Raw genomic sequence first — 12417 nt, 5'->3', positions numbered from 1 at the left:
TTGCTGTTTTTGTATACAATTCTGCAGGCACGTGCGGAGGAGGGAAAGGGGGCTTGAGCCCCTGCCCCTTTTATCCTTGATGCCCCTAGTGGCCGTTTTTATTTAATTTTTTAAAATTGTTTTTTTATCTTTACGTCAGAAGGCCTGCTTGTGCCCCTCAGCAATAACGTTTAGCTAATTATAATAATTTACCAAAAATAAACTAGTCTGGCTGCCCTCAGTCTAATAATGACTCTCAGAGCCCCCATGTTGTTCAGACACAGGGTCAATGGTGAGGAGGAGGGGCAGATCTGTGCCCTCTAAATATCAAATTATGGGCAAGAATATTTTTTCATACACTGGTTTGTGAATAAAAACGTAGATCTGATGTTGACGTTAGAAAAACGGTTTCTATTTACATTTTAGTAATTGTCCTTGCAATAGCGGGAAAAACCCGCCTTGTCCCTGAACACAGAGACGCTTAAAAGCTTCAGAGAAAACGTCTGACTTATTCAGGCTGCTAAATGCCCGGTTCGCTATCAGTCTGAGTCGGTCCCACCGACGGATGTAAAGAATGTCCTGATATAAGACACGGTACTGAAACCGTCACCGTGACTTCACATATGTAGAGGCATTGCTTACACCAGCTGCTGCATTTTTCGGCTTTGGCAAATTCCTTCGTGACATCTGACGTTTATGCTCCTCCCAATTTTCCCTGCCAGCATTTGGAGGGAAAAGGAGGTCCTGGACAAACCCAGGTGGGAAACCCAGCCAGCATGAAAAAAATTTGCGTTGGCTTCCTTTTCAGCTAGAGCTGAAGACAGGAAACTTAAGACAAGAAATAACCACAATAAGTTTTAATTCTATTCATTCAATTCATCTTGGTTTGGAAAGTCTCTCTTTAGTGGGGATGAAAAAATAAACAGTTTTTTTTTTTTAAATGAACGTTTTAGTCACAAAAGAGTCAAAGCCATCCAACAAATGGTTTATTTTTGCAAAAACAAATTTAAAAACGTAGAACCCTGGGCTACAAAACACAGTAAAGATATCAGCTTTTAAATGCACTTTGATTGGTTTAACTTACCATCCCTTGGTCTTTGATATCTTAACATTTTTTCACCATATTTGTGTTGTCAGTAAATGCTATCTGAGAGAATATTAAATTCATCTATTAAATATAAAGCAGAGAGCAGCTGTGGATTCAGATTGATCTCAGTCGGAGCTCCTCCCGATCAACCTGATCCGATCAAGTTACCGACTTTGTTGTAGGATATGTTCAGGCTGCAGAGGAAGTTGCTAAAATTTCCATTTCATTCATTTCCAGCCCGGTGCATTCAAGTCAAGTCCAAATGAGAAGGTTAACACAACATGAGGTTTCAGATGAACTGCAGCTGTGATGTAGATTGTTGTGCCAGAACGGAGGTGCAGCCGTTTGGGTTGTGCGGGTTTTTAAAGGTCCATCAGTGAATAAATGTTCAGTCTGTGAGCCTCAGCTCTGAGGTCGAACTCTCTGCAGTGTAGACTGGAGGCCGTTTCTGGCGTTTCCACACGACTCCAAGGATTTGTTGCTCCTGTGGACGGAAGCACAGATTTGATCAAGCAATAATTTAAACATCTCAGGAGCTCACTTTTATAAATTAGTTCCTCCAACAGCAGATCGCAGAAGTATTTTATGCCTCTTCTAAATTATGTCTCCACAACATAGTGTGTATATTCTGAAATGATAGGAAATTATGTGAGATTTAAAAATAAAAATATGGATTCAGCTCTCCTAAGTTAATACTACGTAAAATTATTTCTTGAAGCAATTAGAGCTGCAGGTCTTAAAGGGGCAGAGCAGTTTGAGATCATCCAGATTTGAATGGAGATAATTTACATTTCATTTTTGAGTCTTGCTATGGGTTCACAACTGAATTTAAATCTGGGCTTTGACTAGACCTTTCTAACACAGACTTGTGCTTCGACTCAGTGTTGTTTCAAGGCACTGCTTGTTTATGTGCCTGTTTTCCAGGCACATAGTTCCATTTCATAGCACAATCAAGTAACTGTTACCATTCTGAATAGTGCTTTATATCGAATACAACTTAAAAGAAATTTGACTTGGCACCTTGAAATTGGGCGTGTGTCTTTAAGAAACGACTATTCTTTCTGATACTCTGCCTTCAGGAAGTTATCACAACATGGCTACTCTATTAACCCTTTAGTAACGTTTTTACCAGCGTTTCACTGAGAAGCAGCTCCTATAATGAGCCCAGCTGATGCTCAGCTCCACCAGGTGTTTGCTAATTGCTGCTGGCTAGTCTGAAGGAGCCGAGTGGAGAAGGGCTGCTATGAGGCAGAAGATTAGAAGCTTGGAAACCGCAGCTTCAAGGAGGAGCTTTGTCCTTAAAGGCGGGGCTACACCACCCAGGCGTTTTCCACAGCTGAATGGTTGCCATGGGAGATTAATGGATTTCTCAACCATGGATGAAAGAATTAAAGCAACACTCCAGATATGTTTTTGATAACTGAACAACATAACATGATGTAGAGCTCAAGTCCATTTTACATTATACTGCCTCTTAATCCCCACCCTGATGCAAAAAAAACATAAACTCATCGCCACTCGTGTGGCAATGAGGCACTGAAGACGGGAACAGTAAGTCGTTGCATTTTGTACCTGGAGGCCGCATGCTGATTGGCTCATTCGCCACGCCCTTACCGGGACATGAACGCCTCGAGCACCGCCACGTTCTCTTTGGGGAAGTAGTCCTGCCGAACAACGTGCTCCAGGGCTTGGAGGTGACCCGGGACGACCACCACGGGCTTGATCTTGTCCTCACTCTGAGCGGCGCAGAGGACACGACGGCAGGCGGATTAATTCAACAGAGAAGACAACGCAGGTGTGAAGCATGAGATGTGGGAAAAACTAAACCAGATGTGTTGACTTTGTCCTAGTGTCTTACCTTAATAAGTCCTAGGAGGACTAACAAAACGGATACAAAGCTGTAACCTTGAAAGGAGGGAGTGCTGAAAGCTTTACTCAGGATGGCATCTGGGAAGAGGGGAAAAATATACAGGGCTGTTTTCAATTAAAGAAACTCAAATCAGTTCACAGAGACCATGAACAAAAAAAACCTAAGCTGAGTTGTTTAAAATCCTCTTTTGTACCCACCTCCATCAACATTTTTGACTACAAATTTTAAATAGAGAGTAGGCTGAGGCCTGGAAGGTGTGCAACAACTTTTTAGCTGTTTACATGTATTGTTCATTTGGAGAAATGCTACTATGCAATACACACCACTGAGCCCATGAAATTTCCCCTAGAGGACAATGCAGTATATTTTCCTCATGCTGATTTTTAAACAATCAAGGATTTGATGGGAAACATCAATCACACAAAAAAATTAAAAACACAAATCATCCTGACAATTTGTTTCTAGAAGGAGTCTGTATTCAAGGAGAAGATGAAAATCTGAGAATAAAAATGAGGCTGTACAGGATAATAGCAAAACACGACACTGTGATCCAACACAATGCACAATTCTTAGTCGAGTTTTAGTTATGACTGTTTTGACACTACAGAGCTCTCAGTCACACAAAACGTAAATAAGAACATGACCTGAATATTTACAGACGCAAATGTGAGGTTTTGTTCTTCTTAGGTGAAATCTGTATTGAAAAATAGAACAATAAAAACTTTAAATTCACAGATTAGCAGGTTAATGAGGTTTCCTGCTTTTGGGAGTTGAAGGGAAGATTCACCAGGACACAAAATAAAGAAAACGAGAGCAGCATCGAGTCACCCCAAATAAAACTCGTGCATCTTACCGATGGTGTCCAACACGGCGTTCTTGACGTCGTTGTTCTCCTCTTTATACACCGAGGCGATCTTCAGGAAGGCTTCGGCTGTTTTTCTCGCATCTGTCACGTCCACCTAGACGGGGAAACGAATGAAAGGGATTTTCAGACACAAACCGCACGTTTTGTGAAGTTTGGCATCTTTATTTTGTTTGGAAAATGGAAGAAACACAGCAGCTTTATTGCTTTGTTTAATCCAGTCTAAGGAGTACAGGTAAAATTCAACCCAACTTTGAAAATATGCGAAGTATTAAAAGTAGGGAAATAGTCCTTTTTAACTTTTGAATGATTCGTCATGTTTTTTTTTCTTTTTTAACCAAAATTTTGATGAGTAAAATACTTAAAATCAAACTGTAATGTGCCAAATCACAGCTAAAGAATGCAACAGAAAAATCATTGCAAAAACACACAAAAAAATGCTTCATTTAATAAGTATGACCCTTAAAAAATTAAACCCAAGAACCCCCATCTCAAATTTAAGACCTTTTAAGACTTTTGTGAATGAAATTTAAGATCTATATCACGACAGAAAAGTACAAACTTCGTCCAGCCAACCAGCGGCGATAAGACGCAAGAAGCTACCTAGCTAGCTGACATACGCTTGCAAAAATTAAGACCTGTAATTACATTTTAAATGAACTTGAGACATTTTGAGGCCTTATTTTTAGATACATGGATTTAAGACACCCTGTGTCGTCCATGTATTTCTGCGTTTGCTCACCTGCTGCTGGACTAGCAGCGCCCTCTTGGCGCCAAGTTTCAGCAGTTTGTCGGGAGACGGGAAGCTGAGGAAAGAAGAGACATCTGGTGGTCGTGGTGCTGACACGGGAGTGGACGGCTTTGGGTGAGGGGGCAAGGAGAAGAAAGTAGGAAACTTAGGCCAGTGACTGATGTTACCATAGAAACACAAGAAATGCTGTGATGCTGGTCATTTCATCGTTTCTGGTGCATTTATTCTGATTTCTGGATATTGAAGCCACAAAGTTTAGTCATAACCAACCTTGTTGTTGCTGCTGCTGTCCTCCTCCTCTTCCTCCTCCTCCTCTTCGATTTCCTCCTCATCTACATCGTCCTCGTCCTCATCGTCATCCTCATCGTTGTCTTCTTCATCCTCGTCCTCATCGTCTTCAGGGTCACCCTCGTCGTCACTGAGAAAACGGCAGAAACACTTTGACGGTGAATTTATGTAAAGATCTAAATATTAGCCGGTTGAGAAGTCAGAGGCAGCAGGTACAATTGGTTGGAGGTAGAACGGGAATTAACATGAACCAAAGATTAATTGATATATTGATTACTCAGAAAGGCAATCACCTGAGTGATCCCAACAGACTGATCATGTTCACGCCTTCCATGGTGTCTTTCACGGCTTTGCAGCCGTCCTCTCCCAGGTAGTTCCCTGAAAATCAAAGGGTTTAAACGATTATTAAACGTTTTTTTTTGTTTTTTTTTTCTTAAAATAGCTTAAAGTATCAAAAAGCAGGCAGAAAGATTTGAGCTCTGCTGTTTGTCAGATCTGTACCGTTCAGGTCCAGTTTCTCCAGCTGGTCCTTGTTCTTCACGGCCTCCACCACAGCCAGAGCTGCGTCCGCCGTGATCTCACCGTACGACAGGTTGAGCTCCTGTCAAACAGAATAACTCGTCTTTTAACACAAAAGGCATCAAATTATTGTCAGCAGCAGAAATTATAAATTATTGCGCAAACGACTGAGATTGTTTTGAAGACAGAAATGCATGCACAGATCTGGATAACTCTAGAAGCTTTTTTCTAATTTAAAGCAACTTTTTTCTTGCAGTTTTCAGACTTTCTATTGAAAAAAATCATGTTTATATTTTGCTTATGTTATGACCATATTCCAGCAATTTAACAAAAAATCTTGCAGCCTGGCCCTGATATTCTGTTGTACAACTCAAAGAAGGAATAATTAAAATAAAAGCCACATTTTAGCTCATGTGCAACATCGTTTTTTTTTTCTTTTAGAGAAAGCAAGAAAAAAAGTATTAAAATCAAAAATTTGAAATGACAAAAAAAAGAAGAGATTTTTAAGCCATATCACCCAATCCTAGTTCATCATTTACAGAAGAAGAAAAAATGTAACAAAAAAATAAAAAAATAGTAATCAAGGTAAAATAATTGCCTGTAAAACTAAATTTAAATCAGAGACGATCAAATGCCACGACTTTGTGACAACGCTGTGTTCAGAAAGTTTTCATGCTTGGGCTCCAATCCTTCACACCGACACAAAGAACAACAAACTGTTGGTGCAATCCAGAACAGATTATGTAATCTGAGTTGTGACAGCCTAGTATATCGACCACTCACCTTAAGGACAGGTAAGCCCTCTGACACACTTTCTGCAATAGCTTTAGCCCCTTCCGGCCGCACTAAACAGTCTCCAAAGTTGATCACCTGGATGCTGTGGAGATGCTTCAGAGCCTGTGAGAACAGACAGAATATCCAAAGTCAACATAATACATTTTCACCATCATCACTTTCGTAATGTTTTTTTTTTTTCTAAACAGTGATTGTTTTTGTTTTTTGGCCCAAATAATTTTTTGGCAATACAAAGGGGTTGATTTTTTTTTTGTGTGTGTAGCAAAAATCAATTTTGACAGTCACTATAATGGAATAACCTTCTGTTATTTTATGAAGGTGACTTCATGTAAATAAATTCATTTTTTGCACAGAACATTAAAAAAGATTTCTGATAGAGACTTAAGATAAGATAATAATACTTTATTGATGCCCAAAGGGGGGATTTTGTTTGTCCCAGCATAGCACACAACAAAAGATTTAAATAAGTAATAATATTATTTCATTAACAATAATGAATGGCGTCACAGTCAGAGTCGGCTAGCCATCTTTTCTATAAAAAGAAAAGTCTTTTCTGAATTCTTGCTGCTCCCTGAGCTTGAAACACAATTCCAACCACCTCTGGTTTAAAAAAAAAACATAAAATACATAAAATAACCTGCTACTATCATATCTTGCATCTCTGTACCTGCGCCATGGCAACAGCCCCCTTTTCAGTGAAGGTGTTGTCGTTGAGGTTGAGGATCCGGAGTCCTGGGTTGTGCTGCATGGCTGTGGCCAGAGCCGTCACGCCCGGGTGGTTGATTCCATTCTGGGGCATGTGAACCTCCTCCAGGCTGCCCATCAGCTGAAACAACAAAAACACAATAGAAGACAAAACGCAATTATCAGCCCAAGAGGCACCAAATGCTTTCAACTGAAAAGAATAAATTGTTAATATCAACAGTAGTCTCTGCAGTCAAGCAAATTTGAGTTGCAGTATGGTGATCACCGCCGTCCATCAGAAAACAACGCACGTGTTTTTAGCCGCTTTTGTGGCGAGTAGCAACAGCGAGTGAGCTGATAAAAACGCTGTCTAAAGCGCGCCACAACAAAATAATGCAGCGTCGACTGTATTGATGATAAAAAAACTGCAGACACCTTGTTATTATAGCTGTAATTATTTAGTGTTTTTATAATTGGAGGAGTTATTTAGGCCAGTATGTATTGTATTTGGCACATAGTAAAGGACAAATAACTTTTCGGCAATCAGCTACTTTTACTTTTCATTTGACATGTGGACATTATGGCTTTTTTCTTTTGTTAAAAATTGGGTAAACTTTTTACAAAGGTAGTTTATTTTGTGTCAATTATTCTGTTAAAAAATAAGGAAAAGAGAAAAAAAACAGTTGGATTGTACTGATTTATGACCAAAACAGAGTGGCTGTTTTGTCACACCCCTATTCAGATGAGAATACATTTACATTTCATAACTCACTAGTATATCTAATATTATCTGATTAAAGTTCTCTTTGTGAATGCTACAGGCAGTTCGACCCTCACCTGGAAAGCCTGAGCGAGGGCGGTGGCTCCGTCGTTCTCCAAGCGGTTCCTCCCTGCGACAAACACCTTCAGGCTGAGCGGCTCGTTTTTCTCACTAGACAGTTTATGACACTGGATCAACGAAGCAGCCAGGATCTGAAGAGTTCAAAACACAATTTGGTACGCAAGAAGAAGAAGAATTAGTGAACAAAAGTCTTTGTCTCTTGGTCCGTCGGTGATTTACCTTTCCGCCTCCGATGCCCATGCCGCAGTTGTTGAGCCGTAGCTCCTGTAACGTGAAGCAGGCGGTGCTCTTGAGCAGCTTCTCGATGCCCTTCACGCCATCGGGCCCAAACGCGTTGTCGCTGAGGTCTAAGACGGTCAGCCGGGCTCCCGCCAGCATCAGGGCGTCACCCAGAGAGTTCTGCAACATAAAAACACAAAACCTGACTGTAGAATGAGACGGCGCACGACAACAACCCAACTAAAGACAGTGTGTGTCATGTAAACGCTGATTTATAAAGGCGTCATTGACATTACCAAGGCAGGCGGGATCTCGGAGCGCAGACGACCAGTAAACATGTCACTCCAGTAACAGCGCTGATTGGGAGAAAACGCATGTAAGCAACGTTACTAAACTTAAACTATATGGTACTTAAGACATAGATGCAATATCTGCAGAAACACTAATCAGGTTTTAGCTGCCCACTACTGACAAAATATTTCAAAAAGTACAAAATATACAACAACAAGTGTTGCATCTTCTTAGATTTAGGCATTTGCTTTGAATTAAACAAAAAAAAATTGATGGCATCTCTAATTATAACTGCATCAATCAATGTGGGTCAAATCAAACATGGAGTTTTGTTTACAATATTTGGCCCTGAGAAAACTAACGATCAGACCACATGAATCCAAAACAACTTCAAAATGTTAACTTTTCAAAGCTGATTTTGCAAAGTGTGATGTTCACGACGACATTGATGACAAAAGTATCAAACTCAGAACCTTGAAGTCGCTCTTCGTCTCCAGCGCTTTGGCAATGGCTTGCGCTGCCTCGACGCCAACAGTGTTTCCCTCCATCCTGAGAGCCTGTAAACCCTCAAACTCCTCGATGTCCTTCACGATCTCCCCCGCTGTAAAACGGGTAAGCGGTGTCAGGTTTAGAAGCAGCAACGGTAACAACAAGAGCATCAGGGTTCTGGCGGGCCACCAGGCTTTACTTGTGCCCCCACCAGGCTTAGCATTGCTTATTTAAGTTTTTTTTAATGTTTGTATTTTCTAAGACCTTATAGTTGATTTTCAGATATTAATCCTCCAATAACACATAATTATCAAGTGATATGTTCAAATTTCTTGTCAACTTTAAACATTTTTTAACTCAAAAACACGGCGGGCCGCTGGATAAATGACTGCTGAGCTCCCCAGGCTTAGTAAGTTTTCTGAGGGAAACCTTGAGAGCTGCACAAATCCAACTATCATCAGAGTATTTCGATTGCCAAGGACCGCTGGGACATGACACTTGATAGGACACTGTTATACTGTCATTCATTCTCACTCTTTAGCCAATTGGATCGACTCCAATTGCCTTTAATCTTCACACCTGACATCCATTTTAAATGGTCAAGACATAAACAGAAGAGTCAGAACTTTCCAATGATGTAGCCCAAATAATTTAATAGGAACAATTAAGACACCAGAGTAAAACATACATAAATAACTGTAGCCAGAATAGTTTTTTTAGGTAATACTACTAATAAAATGAGGATTTGCATCACTGAGTGTGTACAAAGGTCTGCTGACGTCACGTACCTGACTGGGCATCATCCAGCTTCCTTCCCTGGCCTTTGTAGCTCAACTCTCCATCCTCGACCCCAGTCTTGGCCAGAGAGTCGGCCAGCTCTGCAACAATGTCTGTCGCCATGGAGATGCCTGAGGACCAAAGCCATTGTTCACTTTTATTTTATTCCTCTTAAAGTTCAAATCTAATGTATGTACTGTTTTTTGTCACCTTTACACCGTAGAGAAAGGAGTAGAAATGTATTGATACGTTTACCATAGCTTCCACAAGAACTTCATTTTTTTAAGCGATGCCATAATATTTCCTTTAAAACAGAATAAACACAACTTTTGGCCTCAATTTTGCGTTTATTATCTGATAAGTTTTAAAGGTAAGCTGTCCTACTTCAAACACCTGACTTGCATAATAAACCTGCCGCTGCTAACAGTGACAAGGATCGAACTGCTTCGTGTCCGTTGACCCGACAACTGCCGAATCAGCAACACATTACCTCCTCGTTACATAAGTCAAAAACATGGCGACGTATTTACATAGAACCAGAACAAACATGTATTTGACTCTGGAGTCGTTAGTTTATAACATGGAGAACTTAGTTTGCTAGCTAGCAATGGTGCGTTTCACATGAAACGGCGTGTCTATGACTCGGCCTTTTTATGTAGCAACATAACGTTTGTTGCTGTTAGTTTACGGCTTAAGCTTCATCTCTCCAACACTTTATGTAACAAATGAGGATATTTTACTGTTAAAAAAAACAACTTACGTCGCCGTTACAACACTCTCGTTACGATTGAATCTAGTCCAGATACACACTCCCGCTCGCCTCTGCCGTTCAAAAACGAAGTATCACCACACCAAACCACTTGACGACCGCTGAACAAGGAAACACGGGACTTGTAGTTCTAACGGGACTACAAACATACATTTCTGGAAAGAGTTACAACAGTTTATTAAAACACACACAAAGATGAATGGGAATGCAATATCACTGCACATTTCTAGTAGACGGAAAATATATATAACATAGATAATAAAAAATAACATAAAAATATATATACATAAAAATGTTGCTTTGAATAATTATTTAATGTTTAAAGACCTTTCTTACTGCTGATAAAATTATTGCCTGCATTTAACTATGTTGTACTGTTTAGCTTGTCCATTTCAAATAATTTGTGCAGTAATATTAAGTTAAATTATATTATTGTACATAAACCAATCAGTATAGATTTAGAATCAAAGCAAAGATTGGTAAAGATTTTATTAAAAAATATAAAAACATAAGAAGAATCAGAGACAACATTCATAAGATCAGGGAGTAAATTAATGTATCTTCATCAAAATGAATTGAGTAACATTTAAGAGTTATATGGTTGAATTGGGATACTTTATATGGATTTTTTTCAATTCAGCAAACATATATATATTATTAGCCATTTACATGCCTTATTTTCAGGACTATACAGATTCATTTCTAATTCAAAATATATGATATGTTTGGTATTTGGAGAGCTGAGAAACTGCAATATTTAGACTAGTCAAATGCTGTCCAAGGACGATGTTGTACATTCCTCTCTGCACAATCTGCAGGCCTATCAAGCTGAGTCAAGTTTAATTGCACAACACATTTTAGCAACAAAGCAGTTCCAAGTGCTTCACATAACAAAGACCTAACACAGTAACCAATTTGTTACTGGGAACATTGGGAACAACATATTGGGAACATCAAATCATAGAACCTTGTTAAGTGAACAACTATTTCACCACATTATGCAAATGACTGCCACAGGAAGTCATTACTATCTCATTCAGTCCAACTGCATACTCCTCCATTTAACCACAAGTTAATTAATCTCAATTCAATTCTATTCACTTTACCTGTACAGAACCGATTCACAACAAATTAATATTATATATATAATATTATATCATATTAAGACAATCAAACTCAGTTCTATGCATAAATATACAGTCAATTTAATCCATAAAGACAATGTGGGGTCTTCCGTCAGTCTCCTCTTGATGCCTTTGTGTTGATATTTCAGGAAAAAGACTCTACGTGCTATAGACTTTGGTTGAACAGACATGTTTTACAACAATACTGCAGGCTAAATCAGCATGACCAAATTGTGAGGAAATCTTGGCCTAATTGTAGTGAAATCCCCCCGATCTCTGGACTATGTCCCCTTTATAGGGCTCTGACCAACACATATTCATCCCCAAAGTAAGCACATCACCACATGCATGTATTTCACATTTACGTCTTCTTTTGGGTCCTGGCGTCGGATTGTCTGCTTACCATAGATTAGATTTATTTTTCAAACTTAATGTCATTTGACCCTTGACCTGACTGTTTTCCCAAATCTTCCAAAAAGTTCTCCTGTGTGGCCAGACACCACACAAATAAGTATTTCAAAAACAAACACAAGCATTTTTCTAGGTGATTTAGAACCCTTATTATTTTAAATATCGTCACCTTCTTAAAATAATAGCCTAAGTATTATTTATTGGTAAAAGTGATTTTAGGTATTATTTTTGAACGAAAACGATGAAAAGAAAACATTTCTTCTCCTCAGTTTTGTATGGAAGCCCGTTTCCGCCACTCTGATAAAAACACATATAATGACCCAAAACTGCTGTGTTTCCATTCTGGCGAAGACGAGACCGGCCTTTGTTAGCTGTGTTGCTTTTGGGGGCATCGGGTAAACCGTAACTCCCTCCAATATTTTAAAGAGCGGTTATCACGTGACGAACCTCGGCAAGCATAGGCGACGAGCTCGCGGACGCGGAATGGCGTGGCGCGCTGTGGTCACGTGACAGCTCTCGTGAGCGTGTCGCGAGGAGCATTTGCAGCTGGTAGCTGAGAATCGAAACTTACCGGAGATTGTGGAGAGAGCCATTCCGTCAGACCCGAAGGCTCGTCCTTCCTGCCTTCATGGCCTTATAGCGCATTAGCTCAAATTCACAG

The 12417-nt window shown here is 39.7% G+C and overlaps 1 protein-coding gene across 3 annotated transcripts; it reads right to left on the bottom strand.

The window, feature by feature from the left end:
• Window positions 1–945: 945 nt before the first annotated feature.
• rangap1a (RAN GTPase activating protein 1a) lies at window positions 946–12415 on the bottom strand. 3 transcript variants are annotated; one of them, XM_007574340.2, is made up of 16 exons: window positions 10213–10331; window positions 9464–9583; window positions 8660–8787; window positions 8192–8251; window positions 7896–8075; window positions 7673–7807; window positions 6819–6977; window positions 6140–6253; window positions 5339–5438; window positions 5131–5215; window positions 4820–4967; window positions 4541–4657; window positions 3790–3895; window positions 2925–3013; window positions 2681–2802; window positions 946–1550 (listed from the first exon to the last, which is right to left on the bottom strand). In XM_007574340.2, exons 2-16 carry the CDS (start codon window positions 9573–9575, stop codon window positions 1469–1471), a joined length of 1737 nt encoding a protein of 578 aa, XP_007574402.1. In that variant the 5' UTR covers window positions 9576–9583; window positions 10213–10331; the 3' UTR covers window positions 946–1468. The 3 variants fall into 3 exon arrangements, with proteins under 3 accessions (XP_007574402.1, XP_007574401.1, XP_007574404.1); XM_007574339.2 differs by lacking the exon at window positions 10213–10331 and adding an exon at window positions 12328–12415 and having other exon boundaries at window positions 949–1550; XM_007574342.2 differs by lacking the exon at window positions 10213–10331 and adding an exon at window positions 12328–12415 and having other exon boundaries at window positions 1464–1550; window positions 2639–2802.
• Window positions 12416–12417: the final 2 nt, after the last annotated feature.

This window comes from Poecilia formosa, unplaced genomic scaffold (assembly GCF_000485575.1).
Source record: "Poecilia formosa unplaced genomic scaffold, Poecilia_formosa-5.1.2 Scaffold350, whole genome shotgun sequence".
Taxonomy (NCBI): Eukaryota; Metazoa; Chordata; class Actinopteri; order Cyprinodontiformes; family Poeciliidae; genus Poecilia; species Poecilia formosa.
This window is presented reverse-complemented; position numbering and strand designations above follow the sequence as displayed.

What these genes read in the sequence shown, in the direction of transcription:
- rangap1a (XM_007574339.2), bottom strand. Translation starts at nt 12,349, where the DNA reads ATGGCTCTCTCCACAATCTCCG. An exon ending in GGGCTGTTGCCATGGCGCAG is followed by an intron (nt 6,254 to 6,818) that starts GTACAGAGATGC and finishes CTGTTCTCACAG; the next exon opens with GCTCTGAAGCATCTCCACAG. An exon ending in CGCTGCTAGTCCAGCAGCAG is followed by an intron (nt 3,896 to 4,540) that starts GTGAGCAAACGC and finishes TTCCCCGTCTAG; the next exon opens with GTGGACGTGACAGATGCGAG.